The following is an 18,475-nucleotide window of genomic DNA, read 5'->3' on the forward strand; positions in this document are numbered from 1 at the left end:
CCAAGTAAAATCAAGGTTGGACAAGATATACATTTGTGAAGCTGAAGTGTAACAAAAAGGTGTGGTCTGGTACACCTGCCTTCAGCAGAGGAATACCCTCTCTAGGTATTATAGGACGAATAGAAATGAAGCTGTAGTATTTAATAAATAAGGGGTTTTGCTTTCGCTTTTTGCTGTTTTAAACAATAATATGAATTATTCTGATTTCTAATTTATTTTGAAGATTTCATTGTACATCTACCAGACTAGAGCCACATGTGAATCAATAAAAAAAATTTAAACAAATGAAATATGTACAGGAAACAAGAAAGCTTTGGTGACAGCTGATCTGTAATAGTCAACTGAGTGGGAAACAATGTACTCTGGTGGCCATTCAGTGTATGGTTTTGTAGTTTTTTTAATGAACAACGTAACACCCTGGTCGCTCCACAGATGACACCTACTGCTAACATGTCAATAGGAACCACTGTATGGAAAATCACTTTGAACACTGCTGCAGGCACACGAGTCCTCTTAAAGGGAATGTTAGCGACCATGTTAACCATTTCCTTTTCCGGTGTTTATGTATGTTTATGTATGTACAAATTGCAGCAGACGTGTCTGGAAAACAGGGCTTAAGCTAGAACTGATGACGCTGTATTGTTATAAGTACTGTACTGCTTCCCCTTTCTAAAGAAAATAAATACACACAATAAGCAGTTTATACAGACATTGTTCTGTTACTGGTAAAAAAAAAAAAAAAAGTGTTGGAAAATGTTAAGGACTCCTGACTGGCTAACAGGTTCATCTTCCCAGTGTCCTTTATTTGTGACTGTTGGCCATTGTACCATAATGAGAAATTACATTTTGAAATTAAAGTGGGAGACATGGCCTAAAGTTCCTTTACAGTTCAAAGTGTTGCTATAAAAAAACACATTGCTTCCCTTTTCCAAAGAGCTGGCAGAAGAATGCATAGTAACGTCTGCGGTGTGGTTTTGTGATTAGATCATATACTGGAAAGATTCCACTGCCTCCAGGTCATCACTGTAAATGGCCATCTGTTATCAGTAAGTACCACCTGGTTAATAAAGGTGATTTTTACACTTTGATAGGTGGCACCCTGAATATTCAGACAATAAACACTCACACAATGAGCTTTTTGTATTATGAGCATTGTTTTTTTATTTGGACTTTGTACGGGTTAGGAGAAGTACAAAAAAAATGACACATTATATATTCTTTTATGTTTAGTACAGCAGCTTTGAAAATAATTAGAAAAAAAGATGGAGTAATGTAGTTGTAAAAACTATAGCAATGTATTTATTGACAAGGGTCAAAACATACTCAGTTTAGAGCTGCCTTTTGTTATTTATTGCATATTGATTGTTTTGATATAGCTTTATGTTACAAAATTGGCAACCTAAATTAATGTAAACATGACTGGTAAAATCAGCAATGCAGCAAAATTAAACTGGGTCGGAATTGAATAGAAAACCTTCCAGCTGCAAAGGAGAAAACGCATGTGGTATGTGCTTGCGAAGCTAACAGGACTGTAACTAATACAAGTTTGAATTGCAAAATAAGCTGAAGAGTAGAGTGCAGGAAGTGACAGTGCTTTATAAATACCCCGTCGTGTCTGTGCTATATCCGTACATCTCACGGGTCCACTCACTGTTATCTCTTATCAATCAGTTGTGTACACTTTCTAATGTCAGGTTACACATGGTGCTGCTTTGCAAAGACATAACTAATGTACATTACTGCAGTTATATGAATGATGGGAAACTGCTGTCACAAAAGCAACAGGTTAGTGACCTCTTTTGTATAATGCTTCAGCTCACATTGAGTATTCGATGTATGCTGGTATATCTTTAAAGGTTTGGTGTAGAATTTGAATTACAATGTGTGTTGTCTGTGGCCAGGCTGTGGACTCCGCAGTGTGAATGTACTTTCTGTCAACATGAGTGTTTGTACTGTTGTTCATTTTCCTTCCTAGACTGACATATTGTTCATTTTTAGGAAAATTGGGCTGTTTCATTATTACAACAGAACTTCTAGAGTGACAGTATCAAACTCCAGCCCTCAAGGGCCACAGGGTCTCTCAATTATTTGTTCAATTGGACATATTTGATATTTTTCAAGGTCTTTTACAGTTGATTTAAATAAAAAAAAATGCAATTGATTCAAGGCACACTACCTATAAAACATTTTGAGGCTTGCAGAGAAGTGTTAAATTTGTGCAATTAATCAAATAATTAGACTAATGAAGTAATTGAGAGCTCGGGTGGAATAGAAGCCAGAAGACACTGCGGCCCTCCAGGAACTGAGTTTGACTCCCCTGCTCTAGAGGTTTGATGTGAAGAATGAATTTAGCAAATCTATCATTAATATTACTGGACTGTTTCATTTTATTATATGTAATGTTTTTAGTCAAAGCAAATGTTACTCACCTGCTGTGCATTACACTTTTTCCCAATCTTAAGTTTGTTGGTTATTTACGGTATTTTACATGTCTTTACGGCTGGTGTCACAGATTCCTTACACTATTAGGTATCTCAACATTAGTGGCACATACTACAGTATGTAAACCAGCCATTAATGTATATTTTCAAATTCCATACAAAGAAAATATGCATATTTTGTATATTTTCAGAATCACTACTTCCTTATATGAGGTAGTTCAATATTTGTGCTCCTTGAGGTCTGTGAAACCCGACTTTACTGAAGCATTTCTTATTCTCCACAAAGAAAAACATATTTAAAATGTACAGAACAAAGATTCACACCACATATGTACAGTCCAGAACTGAAACATTTTTATTTATTAAAGCATTTGTATCTGTTTTATTGCCAGCAAGCTAATTGCACAGCATAACCGTTTGTCATTTAACACATTAATCATGAGATCAAAACAAAATTATTTGATTCCACAATTAATCATAAATGTACATTCTTGTTAAATTAATATTCGTTGTACATTGAATGTGTATAAAGAGTTGGTGCGTAATGGTGTTAAGTTTCAAACTCTGCAGTTGGTTTGGTGTACAAAGCTGACAACATTTTGAACACACAAATTTAATCAAAAACATTCTTCAAAATAATTGGTTACATTTATATATAGTAACTAGTGAACAGGAAAGACATCATACTCAAAATAAAAAAACATTTCACTGGATATTTACTATCTACTACTTTCCAAGCACATTATATCTAATTGTCAAACATATCTAAATAGCTATTTACAGATTTTCAGCGTATCATTGAAAAGTATCCTTTTTAAGCAGGTGCAGCCCCTTTCTCTTACTACATTTAGCTCTTGTGTCATACTGTACATTTATAGCAGGAGTCTTCAACCCTGGTCCTGCACAGCCCCAAATCTTCAGGTTTTATAGATGTCTGTCATCAATGGCTAAAGATCTGAAACTATCTGTTAATCTGGACTAATTAAGCCAATAATTGGTTCAATTAAGTAACTGAGAGCTCGATTGAAATGAAAACCATAAGACCCTGTAGCTCTCCAGGACCAGGGTTGGAGACTGCTGATTTATACTATAATATAGATTACATTATTGTTGTATCTTTTGAATTTGCATGCACATGATGCATAAGCCCATTTTTGATCCACAACAACACACCACCCACACACACAATAGCAATGTTTCAAGCAAATGTAAAAATATAGACATTCTACCAGCGGTGTTGCTTGTGCGCGCATCGGTTGAGAACTTTCACCACATTTAAACAAATTAGACAAATTAGACAATGTTATTGAAGTAGTCAAGAAAAAGGAAAGGGTAGAATAAACGCCAGAATAAAAAGCTATTCTAAACCAAATTATTGAGGTGTGGCCAAAGTTTAAAAGTTTGAATTGATTCTGCGATTTGAAATATTTTTGAGATTGTGTCATGTCAGTGAATTTAAACAGCCTAATCAAACATTTGCCTTGTTTGCTGGGCCTCTGACGGTTTACACTGATGGCGTAGCTTTTAAATTCCTAGCCATTCAGCTGTATGCCCAATTATTTATAATGAGCAGCTTTGCCACCCTTCTGAATTCTGCCCCATTTCATTAGTATTGGAATGGGAAATACTATCACGTATAGCAGGGAATTAAAAGCAACTTTGATTCACAGCAGCTGCACAGTAAACTGGGCTGCCTCTTACTACTCGAAGACAGTTTTGCCGATCTAGTCTGTGTTACATACTCCATGCCTTTTTTAACACGATGATATGACGTTTGCAAGTCAGCGCCAAAAGACAGAGAAAGGATCAGAAAACCCACATTTAAGACTTTCGAACTTCGGATTATAACAGCAGAGGTTGAGGCAAATAATGACAAAATAACATGGAGAAAATGAGCAAAGACAAGATACTGACTGAATTTATTCTTTTGGTATCTGTAAAAGAGGTAGTGGATATAGACAATGTGTTGAGATGAGAAATTTGAGAAACGATTGAATTTAAGAAGCCGGCATATTAGACAATCATCCATAACTACAAAATGCTTTATTAGAATGAATCCGAAGTTACATTTATGAGATGCTACACATACACCGATGAAGGCAGTAGCTGATACACTGCTTAACTTGGGTATAAAACACCACCCAGACTCCGATTGAAATCAGTTTTAATGGTCACATGATGTTCATAGGAAACTATTAACACCATATTGATGGAAAATTAACATTGCAGTAAATGCCAAAAAAACAACAGCATTGCATTGAAATAAGTATAAATAACAGGAACATTGCATTACGGTAGTAACTGTAAGCACTTGGTCACAAAAGCGATGTTAATCCTTTCTCTTTATTTTTTGGTTTAGGGATGGAAAGCAAGACACACAAGGTAATTAGTTTTTTTTCATCAAATAACGTTACATTTACACTAGCTTTTGAAACTACTGAAGCAAGATTTTTTTTTCATGGCGAGGTGCTGCTCATTGAAAAAAGCCTAGGCAATTTTATTAATACACACATTTCAATATAGCCCTTCTTAGTTTATCCACTGCTTGCTTTCTATTAAGACACAGAATTGTATTTTCTAAGCTCTAAATTAATAACCGTATATATATTTATCTATGTGACAACAAATCACGATCTATCTATCTATCTATCTATCTATCTATCTATCTTGTATTACATTTAACATTACCTGGGCAATCTGCACTTCTGCAATGCTAGAAAATATTCCCCATCTCCTAGGTAACCATCACTTTCCCAGTTCTATAAAGTGTCTCCCATTACCCGTCTAACCTATAGTTCCCATTTTCCAGGTAACCTGATCTTTCTGAATAACTTGAACATTAAACCAAGCAAGGGGTGTTCCCTTCACTTGGGTCACATTAGTCTTTTGCAGTAGATATACCTTTAAGGAAAGTACCCTAGTGCTACCACATTGATTCTTTTATATTAACTGAACTGCATAGATTTACTTTTACTTTTCAGATGTGTGACTAAAGAGTACTGATAATGCCTTGAAATTTCATTAAACTCAAATACAAATTATTTCCTTTTTTTTCTTTTTTCTAAATCGCAATAAGGAGCAATTGAGAAAGACAGCTTGTCAAATATGTTTTTGCAGATTCACATAATTTGCAGCCTTACATCTAACTTGATTGTTTTGAAAGTTGATTAGAAGCATGGTCTCTTTGCTTGCCTTAGTTTACTTCAATTCATCAAAACATGCATCAGTGACCTCATTATAGTATCAACAAATTGTATGACTTGTTGTTGTTGACTAAAAAAATAAATAAATAAAATAAATTCTTTACAAAAACTGGTTATGCAACAGAAACTTCCTTTCTGAAATGAGCGTTTCTTGAAATGCTTACATGACAGGAAAGCCTGTGGTTTTAGGCCTAACACAATGGGCCTCAGAGTATCTCGTTTTTTTGATAAGGATTCTGTTTCTGTCATTTTAGGTCAAGATGAAACATTGTATGCAAACGTGGCTGTTGTAAGTGTAAATTATTATTATTATTATTATTATTATTATTATTATTATTATTATTATTATTATTTGTTTACTTAGCAGACGCCTTTATCCAAGGCGACTTACAGAGACTAGAAAATTACCTTTCTCTTGTGGTACCCTTTTTTTGACAAACAAGTGGGGAAACTATGCAAATGTGGATTTATTGAGTTGTTTAATTTAGGGTCAGTTACTTGAAAAAAATTGCATGCTAGAAAGACACCTAGTTTATACACTTTTTTGAATGGCAAAGTGCAGAATGATGAGAGAGAATTAAGCAGTACAATCGTCTCCTTTCATTTTTGCTGCAGATACTGACATTAGTACTTGCTGCTAAACTGGTTCAGGTCTCAGTGGCCTACTTCAAAAAATATATATACATATTCTTTCCAAAAATAATTGTTATAATACAAAATATTTTCCCAGAACATCGGTAAGATCAGGACACTAATAAGGAACCCCATATGGAAAGTGCAGTTTGATTAGTTCTTGTGAAGGTTCTTTTGTATTGTGTTTGTGTGCAGATGTGCTCTTTAACTGCTAAAGGGTGGTCTCTAGATCAAAAGATTGGAAGTCATGCATGAAGCAGAAACTAAATAATTTTAGACAGAACGGTGACTGGGGACCATGCTAATACATGCCTATTAAAAATATAACCCACTTATAAACAGCATACTAACAAAAACAAAGTCATATAAAAGTATTAGATTTATAAAACATATGCTGTTTTTTTCATTAACTGACATTAAAATAAAATACTTGTACAGCACAGATGATTCACATTTAAAATATCAGTTATGAATCTAGTGCAATGTAACTGAAAATGAATTGCAGCCTAAAACAAAATAACAATATTGGTTAAGTAGGTATACTTAAAAATAATTATAATAAGTAAATCAATGGAAACTATCTGGTCTATTTTACTTGAAATGGAATAATCTTTATTTTTTTATTTTTTTATTAAATGGATAAAAAAATCCAACAGTACTTATTCACAACCAAGAACATTTTCATTGGAGGAGATCCCCCCTTTAGGCAATTTGTGTTTCCATGTAGTATTCATTGAGGGAGAGAAATTCTCCGTCCAAATGAAATGACCTAATTAATATTCAAATACAGGAGGGTATATTTCAATGTTTCTATCAGAGTTCCAATTTGGCCTTGTATAATTAGTTATATCGTACAGCTTTCTTAAACTGGGTTTCCACAAAGTTTTTAGGTTGTGTTGAAGAACTGCAAGGGCAGCCTGTCTCATTTGGCCACCAAAAAAATACAAAACAAAAACCCAGACGTAGCGTTCCACAAATTAAAAAAAAGGACAACCATTCCATCATAAACCTAATATACACATACATATATAATATATTTATGGCACGTTTTCCTACAGAAGCACAACTTCAGCAATTCTGAGCCTTATATACGAACAGAGATAAACTCCAGCACTTTAAGTTAGTGATATAAAAATAATCCAGTCAATGTTTAGTACAGTACATTCTCAAAATTCTGGCAGTAAATCTACAATAGACTATTCTATTCACCCACATTTCCGAATACATAATATTCTTAGAATAATACTAATAACACAAGGCCCTCTTATATATGCACTCAAATAATGTTTAGTAACTAATGCATGCATATTTACATTATTGTTTTTTTTGGGGGGTATCTCTGTAACGATATGTCAGGGCTTTTGTTTTGTTTCCTTTGCTTTTTTATTTCATTTTTTGGTGGACAAACAAGGCGGGTTGCTGATTCTTCAACACAACCTAAAAACTTCTTGTAAACCCTGGTTAAGAACGCTGCAGGATATCAGTCATCGTGCAAGGCCAAATTGGAACGCAATACAGAAACATTTAAATATAGCCTCCTATGATTTAATATGAATCAGGTTACTTGAATTTTGGAGAATTTCTCTCCCCTAAAAGAATACTACAAGTAAACCCAAATTGCTCAAAAGGTACTACCAATATAGCATGCCAAAAAGGTGAGACTTGTATTTATTTTGAAAGTAAACCAAGCCATTGTCAGTTGAATGTCTGAGTGTGAAATGGAAGAGAAATACCTTACATCCGGTGCAGCAAAAGGGTCTCTTATGGAGGATGTTTGTCACTGGATGAAAGGGTGGTTAACTTAGTGTCAAAGGAAACACTGACAATCGCAGCAGATGTTTCTGTTTCGGTTTAACGACACAGAGCAACAGCAACAGCAAAGCAAACACAGGAACCCCTTAACCTTAATGCAATATTGTTATTATGTGTAAATGAAGACATGCATTCATTTTTTGTTTTTCTTCTTTGAACTGAAAGGGGGAGACACGTGTGAACGAAGATGTTTTGTATGCTACCATTGATCACGGGGACCCAGCAAATTCTAGAAAGACAGTGGTGATGAGTGATAACTGTGACTATGCAGTTGTCAGTCTACCATCTGTCAAAAAAAGAAACAACAGTAATGAAGAGTGTAATGATGATTATGTTCAAATGGATTAAATCTAGAATCCTAATATTGCAACTTTGTAAAGTGTTGAAAAGATGACTAATATACTATAATATTCAACACTTGAATGAAAACAGGCCTATAACCAAAATTGTATCTCATTATCTGGAAAATTCTGTTTACTGCTGTGCTACCTCAGCAAAACAGTATGTTCAGTATGCGACTGTCTGTTTAGTTTTTACAGGCCAGTAGGAGTAAACAGTGCAGTTAGAGTGGTGCACCATAATCTGAGACTGGAGAAAATGTTTCAACTTTCCTGAGACTGTATACTAATGTTTTACACAGCCAAAGCAGTTTGTTGTACCTATATATATATATATATATATATATATATATATATATAGTAAACGAGTTCTGCTGTATGTCTTCATGCACTTAAAAAAGTACATTCTGTTTTTTTTACACCTTCTTGTGCCTTGGATTTGTTTTTCTGTATACCAGTGATGTATGTACAAACTATATAATGTTTACTAGCTAGTATTATAAGCTATTAAATAATTTAAAGGTACTTTATAACCCTTGAGTTTGCGTCTTTTTAAAAAATCCCTTCATTATCCTATGATATGTGTTCTGTCTCTGCACTCACTGATATTTGATAAGTGTGTTCAGTATACTTTACATTGAGGTCTGTCTTTGGATATGTACATATGTAATTTTAGCTACATTATACTTAAATATGGCTACTAATTTTGCCGTACTATTATTAAAGATACAGGTTAAGTCCAAAGGCAATGAAGACACAGACAAGCACTTACTATAGATATGGTTACTGGTTTTATTACATGTCGTGGTTCCCCAAATAGTTGCTAAACTCCCTCATACATACGGGTACAGTGGATCGGGCTGCAGTGTGGAGTAGTGGTTCGGGCTCTGGACTCCTGACCAGAGGGTTGTGGGTTCAATCGCAGGTGGGGGACACTGCTACCCTACTAGATCCAGTAAAAACACAACTGTATAAATGGGTAATTGTATGTAAAAAATAATGTGTAAAAAAATAATGTAATTGTATGTAAAAGTAATGTGATATTTTGTAACAATTATAAGTCGTCCTGGATAAGGGCGTCTGCTAATAAATAAATAATAATAATAATAAATTGGCATACAGCTTTTAGCTAATGATTATCTCTCTAGACCCTATGAGCTCTGCATACAGCCTACACTGCCACTCTCCAACTGGTCCTGGTCCAAATGTAGAGGGTGGCACAGGCTCCATCCGTTAGGCAAGATTACCCATCTTAAAGTTACAATGCTTTTAAATTGAAAGAAATCATGACACATTATAGCATATTAGGTACTGTATGGGGAAAATAATAAAAACCCTTTCTTTTTAATATAATATAATATTTAATGTGCCACAAGAACATTAGAATAATGGTATTTATTTTTATAAAACTGTTTTTAAAAGCAGAATGTGCTAGATATCCAAATCGCCATTAGCGTTTTCTTTGTCTAAAGAGAAAAAACACCATTTATAATTCTAAAACAAATGATAAATACTATTCACAAGCCACAAACCTAAGACTTCTTAATTTCTAAGTTGGTAACTTAATTAGGGGCATTTTAACTATCTGTTTATGACATTTTGAAATAAATAGTTTTAAGAATCTAGCCCAGTGTTAGCAGTCATGCTGGTGTGTTAGCTCTCCAGACAGGGTGACTAAAAATAGAACTAATTTGAAAGTCAGCAGTCAGAGAAGACTGGCTGCCTGTCTATAGTTATTCTACGCGTTTAGTCAAACATCCTCATTGTGACCAGTTAGCTACATTAGTTCCTTGAAGATACAGACGAATGCAGCATAAGTAGAGCTATACTTTCTTATAAAAACAGAAAATGTGTTTGTTTTAGCCACCTGTTTCTTACAATCTTACTCAAGCTGCTGGTCCATTTTCCTATAAAATCAATATTACTCAATAGATGTGTTTCCACTGGTGGAGTTGTACTGTGTTGTTCTAAATGTTGAGGTTTTGAATATGTAAAAAGTAGATTGGGCAGGAGATAGTACAATGTGCAAATTAGGGTGGGGTGTTGACCTTTGATTAAGATCAACTCATTTGCATATTGTTTTTTTCTGTCACAGCTCCCAAAAAGTTATTTTAGGTGTCTTAATCAAAATGTTAGTTACACTTGTTCTTATCATTGACCACACCACAGTTTGGACTAGGGGAGTAAGACAAAGGGTTATTTTGTAATGATCTAAATATGACCACTCACATCAAACTGTACTGACGCATTTCTGATTCAGGTTTAAAACATGATAACCTTTTTTCTTCAACATCTCTACATGCTAACAATGCAGTTGTGTATATTGGACCCTATTCACAAAGCTTTAAGTAGTGATAAGAACTTTACAATTTGGTATTTGGTACACTGTTTTTGAAGAAGCCAATAACAGTCTCTGGATTTTAAACTGTATTATGTGTACAAAAATTGACTTTCAAGACCTTTCTTTAAATAGCCCATAAATTAAATCTGTCCAATGTAGAGAACAAAACCTGCTTTACTCAGATAATACAAATTATTATTAATGAGTCATTTAGCAGACACTTTTATCCAAAGTGACTTCCAAAGACTAGGGGTGAACTATGCATCACAACTGCTGCTGCAAAGTCACTTACAATAGGACCTCAGTTATGTGATTTGTTCAGGGACTGGGCTGGGAACCTCTTGGTAACAAGCCCCTTTCTTTAACCACTGGACCACCAAGCCTCCTAAAGCATATGGTGCAATTTCTATTACCTCTATGGGAACATGGTGGTGATGTTTAGTATATCATAATAATAAAACACAATTTTAGGGTCAAGTTATTTTTTATAAAGTTTGAGAACAAGAAAAGGCCATTCGGTCCATCAAAGCCTGTCTTTTCTTGCACACCATTTTCCCCTACTGGGAGAACTAATGTAAAAGCACAGACTCTAGTCTTTTTGTACATGTTCCCAGTGTTTTAGATCATGCTATTTCACCTGGTAGGCTATTCCATGCATTTATAAAGTTATAAATTGGTAATTTACACTGAGATCCATCTTGCCCCTACATTTGCATTTTAAACATTTAAGAGGAAAATCTCTAAGTAACCAACCAGCCAGTATTGAAATAACTAGCCACTTATCCACCAAAGTCAGCAGTTGTATTGGCATCACCAACTACTTGTTCAACATTTACATAATATTTTTTTAACTGTGTTTAGTAACTTTATATAGCAGTTTTAATTATATAACAAACATGATAATATTAAATTGTGGGACGTCAATACCCTGTGGTCAGGTAAGTGCACACATACTAAACTGTATGAAATCCCCTTCATACAGTTTAAATTAGAGAAGACATTTCCTGAAGAATCCTGGTAATACTTAATGAATTTTAATGTGTTTTAAGGGGAGGGGAGAGGGGTTTCCAGTTAAGTGAACATTGTGAGGGTGAGCAGGGAGATTTGCAGCTCTAAAGAAGAGTATGTGTCTGTGTCTTTGTGGTCATCTCTTAGAAACAGAAGAGAGCAAAACCAGTCCCGGCAGGTTTCCGCTGTGTGCGAGCGCAGTTTGTGTGCAGCTGTTATAAACTTGTCATTTCAGCTGCTTGGAGGCTGCCCTTGATTTCCCCGTTCTATATGTGGCTGTAAAATTCAATACAGTACCCCTGTTTGCAAGGGGAAATCCACATATCCTGCACCCGATACTAAAGAAATGTGTTATGTCCAGGTACAAGTCTTCTTTGAACTGCAGGACAGAAAATAAGTCATTTGTAACAGTTACACAAAGTTTGAAATGTGTGTCTGCATCTTTAAAACTACAGATTTGCATTTGGACGATTAGGGTTTCTGTATATGGACTGGAGTTAACCTTTATCTAAGGGATCCAGGAAGTGATAATGAGAGAGCAAACAGCTGCACTACCCGTTTTACTCTATAAACTATCCAAGTCTTTTGAATCACTTATTATCTATCAACAATAAATACACAGACCATACTATTACGCAGTGGGAATACAAAATCATGGTTAACTGAATGAGAATATTGCTACCGAAATATACACCAAACATATAAAAAGCAGCATTTACAGTTTCAGTTTTTCTCTATCTTTGATTTGGGATGTGTACATTTTAGGACCACGTAGCTATTCAAGACTACAGTATGTGTCTCTTTTAGGTTACAAAAGGGAAATGAACAGAGCCAGTCGCAACCTGGTGACTGCACACTGCAACCAAGATCCTTAACCACTACGCAAAAAAAGCGTGTTTGCAGTCGTGGTTATAGAGCTTTCAAATGTATGTGACTGACAGTGGTTAGAATCTGTAACACAAGTGCATCACACAACACTGTCTGTTACATACATGCTGTATCAATTCTCATAGAACAGTAAACAACAGAGGAACTAGTAATAGCATCTCTTATGTTTAGACTTTTTTTTTGGTTTGAATTTGTAACATGTTGAGCAGCAAAGCTGGTTTCAAGCAGATTCCCAGTCATGAGGGAAGAGTGTACGATGTGATGGGCCTTCTAAACACTGGGGAAAAAGGACTGTGCAATATCAGTGTCCTCCATATGTGGTCCCTGGACAAGAAAAATTATACATGTTTGTCAAGCATTTTACCAGTGGAAAGGGGACAGGTTCTAAAAATAAGGAAGGATTGATAACATGGATATTGGCATGGGTGTTGGTGAATGTGATTTAACTTGTACAGTATTGTTTCGTTAGTCCAGTGAAAGGTATCACATCGCCTTCTCTTTATCTAACTTGTACAGTGGCATACTTTGCATCATCTATATTATATTAATAACCTATTAGTTGATTATGTGCACAATGGCTTTACTGCACAATGCATTACCTATGGTTTTCAGTACAAAGTGCAACACTAATATGCTTCCCCACCTCACTTCAGAAAATCACTCACGCTTTTACTGCAGAATTTTGAATCTAATGGTAGCTTACCACAAACTCAGATATTTTGTATTTGTAATCTATTGCTAAATTGACATTAATAACTTACTTTGAAAATCATACTGGTATTTCAATCCAGTGTTGAGGTGCTGTATATGTATATGATTGTCTCTGTTTACACTCTGTTATTTCTTTATTACCGTTTCTTTATTAATGCACACAAAACACAAAGTAATTTAATATAGATACCTACTTGGGGTCAACTTGATTTGTATTTTAAGAGAAATACGATGATGCAAACAATATATCCCAGAAAAAACCCTATGAGGGCAAAAAGTACAATCCATTGCGACTCCTTTGATGGCTCTGAAAGAACAGATTGAAATCCATTAATACAAGCTAAGCTGAAAAATCTTAATGCTCTGAATATTTTATGTTACAAATGAAACAGTATTACGGAAAGAAAACAGCTGACCGCCTGGTCTGAAAAGCAAAACAAATGGTGATGTAATTACAGGCACAGAAATGGAAATCTGAGTTCATACTGAAGGGTTTCAGCAGGGATCACTCTTGTATGTACTCTGGCTGCCTGGACATCCTCCAACCCCACCCCCCCAATTTTAAACACTACCTTTTAGTAGCAAAGTGTAGGTAAAGTGAAAATACATTAGGTACTGTACATACAGACATGCATTTTGAAAAGTTACTAAATGATGTTACTTTGGGATTTAATTAACCCTAAAAGGTTAATGATGTGGTTCAACTGAAAGACCGTTCGATTTTAAAACTAAGGAATATTGTAATTGTGATTGTTTTAATAGGTATCTCTATAATACATATTATCTATTTGATATTGTCTTTTCATTAGAGAAATTCCACCTTTATCAGGTTTGCAAAAAAATAATCAAAACAAAAAAATAGGCTGGTGATTATAATAAGCAATAGGTTTTATTTTAAAATGTAAATCATATTTAATAAACAGTAGTAAACATACCTGTGCCTCTTCTGTATGGAATTGTGTAGGTTTGTGATTCATTCCAGTATGGATGACTGACTATGCAGGTGACATTTCCCATAGATGTATTGTAAGGTATGATACGCCTGCTCTCCACTGTAAAGGTACGATTCCGGTTGTAAATGATCTTGTCAGCTACATTTTCATCTGATGTCCATGCTATGCTTGCATTTGGTCTCCCATTGGAAGCTTCACACACAGCCATGTCATGATTGTCATTGGTAGAATATTCAATTCTTCCACTTATCTCTGGTTGAACTGTAAAAGAATACATTTAACCATTAAAACATGATTTTAGTTGAATATTTTGTTTGAGATACTATATCATGGCATTGATAGCAACAACTTGAGTTTCCTTATTTCTTCTTTGAGAAGTACATTTGTGTTTGTGAATTTTCTATTTTAAAATTTAACAGAAACAGCCTTTACATGACTTGCGCAATAACATGTGCAGCCATCTGGCCCCCCAAATGTCTAAATCCACCCGCAGTCCCAGTGTATTGAATAGCCTTTGTTCAATTGTCACTCGCTTTATCTATCCAGGTGTCCTCTGGGTTGTGCTGTTAGTAGAGCTCTTTGAAATGTTATTCTTACCTATGGCAGATACATTGAACACTGTTGTGTGGCTCCCATGTTGGAAGGCTGTCTGACATTTGTAAATCCCTTCATATGCATAGTTAAATGGGGGTATGTGCAGCTGTGATCTTCCTTCAGTTGTATTGATAAGTATTCTTCCATCATTACAATTATTGACAGGAGGCTCGCTATTGCTGTGTGCAATTCTGCATGTTTTGTCCGTGTTCGTTAACCCCCAGGTATCATACAGCATTGTGCTCCATGTTCGATTTGTGCAGCTCAGATTAATCTCCTCACCCAACTTAATGCTGATGAACTTCTCTTCATCTAGGGAAATTAAAAGGAAATTACTAATAACATTATAAAATCAAACAATGGTCAGATAATGTTGATGGAAGTTGTCTCTCCATTCTCTTCCAGCAGTATACTGTAACAGTAAAACCTGCATTTAAAGACTGCTCAAGCCACTGTTACACATTGATCAAGTTGAAAGTTTTACACAAAATCTAAATCAGAATTGCACAGTGCAGTCATATTTTATGAAACAAAATACTATCCTTACCATCAGTTTGGTTTCATGCAGCACATACATTATCAAGTATTGTGGCACACTGTGCTGGAGGGTAGTGTATTTAAGTCTCAGTAAGAACCTGTGCTTGATCAGTTATCACAAGTGTGATACTGCCTATTTACAGAGATTTACAGAATGGATAATAACAAGAATTAAAATTCTTAGTAAAAAAAAAAAAAACACTCAAGTGCTTTTGTGTCACAGACCGTAATGGGACTGAAATATATGGGGCATATGGCAACCAACATAAAGTGAAGGTCATGTTTAATGTAATGCAGGATCAAAATCATACATTTTCTGTTTTAATATTAAATACAAAAGGTTTACATACAAATATAGGGGAGAAATTACATTGGTAAAGTTAGTGAGAGTTAAACAGTATAGCATACTTTTACAACATTAAAGACTACTTTAAAACTCTCAGGAAAGATTAATAAACGGAAGCAAGGATGTAAGAGACAAAGTGAGTCTGTCTTTAGTAATATTAGCATAGTATTATGTTTTATTTTTCCAGTTTGAATTTAAGACACTGTTCCCCTTAGTATTTAATAAAGCATCAATACTTAATGCCAAATATAATAATAATATATTTCTGCTCAGTATGGACGCTTTATTCATTAATTATTTTATGACTTATTAAAATGAAATACAAATCTGTTTTTACTTTAATGAACAATTACCAAAATAATCCAGTGATTTTGTTGAAGCTGAAGAGCTTGGAGTCACACTGAAGGCGAGTGAAGGATTTGATTGGGTGTCTAAAGAAGAAATGAGTTGTATGGGTTAATTTCTGACAATAAATATTAGTACAATGTTAATGACATTTTTGGACGCAAATACACAGTGAGTTGGTTCAGTTTGATATAAATAAGGTTAGTTTGGTTAGTGGTCATGATATTAACATCAGTTGCTTTAAGAGTCTTCCTTGTGCACCTTATTCAGTATTTATTTATATACATTAGCGTAGTTTGTATAAGAAACGCACTTTTACTGCTTTAAAAAACAGCAGTACCCATCACAGATGTTCGTCAGTTGTGCTGTTTCCCGTATGCACCTAATTTCTATATGCTATACGTACTGTACTGTATATTTTGATTTTTTTGTTTCAGTAAACTAAATGATGTATTTCTTTCAAATACAGTAAGGCCTACATGTGGAGCAATTGTTAAAAAAAAAAAATATCTGCCTCACAAAAACTAGAAATAATGTCTAACCATGTATTTCCTAAATTTTAATTAATGGTGCATGGATTAATAATTGAATTTATTCACTACATAAAGTACGATTTTTCACTCAACATTATTTGAAATATTAAGTTTTTCAACTGAATATGTCAATTTCTCTTACCTTGAGTCTGCGTTATCCACAGCAGCAGAAATGTTGTACTGACGGCTTTATTCACGTACATTTTATCACACAAATTCTGTTTAAGCATGTTAGATTGTACTGTGGACAGTGAAGGTAGGAATCTGTTGTGAAGCGTTCTAATATCCGTTTAAAGGCTGTGGTTTTTAATTTCATCACCCTCTGCACAACCTTTTTTTAAGCGTAGGAAGCAAAGACCCTGTTGCCTTTTCTTGGCATAGATTTTAAACTAAAACAGTGCCAATAGTCAGGGTGCTGAATGTGAATTCTAAGAACTCTGTCTTAGGTTTTCCATATGACGTAAAGAGGTTTAGCTGAATATTGACATTGAATTGAGAAAAAAAAAATCCATTATATTAAGCCTTTGTAGAACATGGTTTATTACATGTGTTTTTATTAGTTTATTGTGTCATAAGATGTACATTATTTAAGATACTTGAGACATCTGTGTATTACAAACTGAAATCCTTTATTTGAATGTAATTACTGAACTACTGTAATTTCTATTTGAATACATATTTAATTTATGTGATGCAATCAATTAAACATATTCAACACTTACTCATATTACCAAGCCTTTGTATGTAATAACATTCTTTCTTGTTAGGTTCAGTGCTAAAATGCAAACATTATTATTATTATTATTTATTTTTTAGCAGATGCCCTTATCTAGGGCGACTTACAATTGTTACAAGATATCACATTATTTTTAATTACCCATTTATACAGTTGGGTTTTTACTGGAGCAATCTAGGTAAAGTATCTTGCTCAAGGGTACAGCAGCAGTGTCCCCCACCTGGGATTGAACCCATGATCTTCCGGTCAAGAGTCCAGAGCCCTAACCACTACTCCACACTTCTGCCCAGTTAATGTTGTTGTTACATTAACTCTGAATCAAATTTGACACCATTTGAATGAATGGAACACGTATCAGTGCCTTGAAATTCTACTATGATTGTAATAAGGTATTGTATACTGAATGCTGCAGGTAACGGTACAATGCAGTACTCAGTAGAAATTCACAAACACAATAATGCATTAAACACTGCAGTGCTGTTGTGTGCAAATGTAACAACATGTTTCAGAAAAGTATTTTTGAACAACACACAATGTGAGACTTTTCAAGGCATCAGCAATTACACAGCCCTTCTAAAAGTTTACCAGAGTAAAAGCATAGCATTGTGTAATAAAGCACAGTGAAAGCATGGTAAAGCATAGGTAAGCATTGTAAAAAATAGGGAGGTGTATTATAAGCATGGGAAAAGTATGGTAAAACTGCAAAAATACCATGGTCAGCTTTTATAAGGGAAAGTCTTTATTATTATTATAATTGCCCCTCTATTCATGTGCCTAAACATGGATGTACATTTTACTGAATGTGTTTCTAACTGCTGTACTCAGGGCCGCTGAGAGCCGTCATGGGCCCTGGGGGAGGATTGGCATGCTTCTAAACCAAGCTTCTAAGCCAAGCAATGAGACTTGCATCCTTAGCAGTGTCTGATGAAGATCTGTTCAACTGATACAGTATTTTGATAACGGGTTTGAAGGAAACTGTCAACGACGCGTAGAAGTTTCAATATCTCAATTAAAATCTGACTTTGTTTTTTTTTTAAATTTTTTTTGAAAATCATT

The 18,475-nt window shown here is 34.6% G+C and overlaps 2 protein-coding genes across 7 annotated transcripts in view; one reads left to right on the forward strand and one right to left on the reverse strand.

Moving 5' to 3' along the window:
- Positions 1-8,960, forward strand: part of si:ch211-214p13.7 (uncharacterized) — a 31,365-nt gene extending 22,405 nt beyond the window's left edge. For 5 of the 6 annotated variants that reach the window (XR_004545025.3, XR_009329402.1, XR_009329404.1 and 2 more), the window contains 3 exons: positions 4,801-4,823; positions 5,899-5,933; positions 8,255-8,960. Coding sequence is in view for 2 of the 6 variants with exons in the window: in XM_034011703.3 (XP_033867594.1) it covers positions 4,801-4,823; positions 5,899-5,933; positions 8,255-8,437 (241 nt within the window). In the remaining 4 variants the exon portion in view is untranslated. Of the gene's footprint in view, positions 1-1,292; positions 1,786-4,800; positions 4,824-5,898; positions 5,934-8,254 lie in introns of those variants that run through there. The other variant, XM_034011706.3, reaches the window with a different exon arrangement.
- Positions 8,961-13,569: 4,609 nt separating this feature from the next.
- Positions 13,570-16,926, reverse strand: LOC117407080 (cell surface glycoprotein CD200 receptor 2-like). The gene is made up of 5 exons (XM_034922660.2): positions 16,826-16,926; positions 16,159-16,236; positions 14,926-15,234; positions 14,311-14,589; positions 13,570-13,682 (listed from the first exon to the last, which is right to left on the reverse strand). Exons 1-5 carry the CDS (start codon positions 16,911-16,913, stop codon positions 13,576-13,578), a joined length of 861 nt encoding a protein of 286 aa, XP_034778551.2. The 5' UTR covers positions 16,914-16,926; the 3' UTR covers positions 13,570-13,575.
- Between the last annotated feature and the right edge of the window lie 1,549 nt (positions 16,927-18,475).

The sequence above is a fragment of the Acipenser ruthenus genome, chromosome 8, assembly GCF_902713425.1.
Source record: "Acipenser ruthenus chromosome 8, fAciRut3.2 maternal haplotype, whole genome shotgun sequence".
Taxonomy (NCBI): Eukaryota; Metazoa; Chordata; class Actinopteri; order Acipenseriformes; family Acipenseridae; genus Acipenser; species Acipenser ruthenus.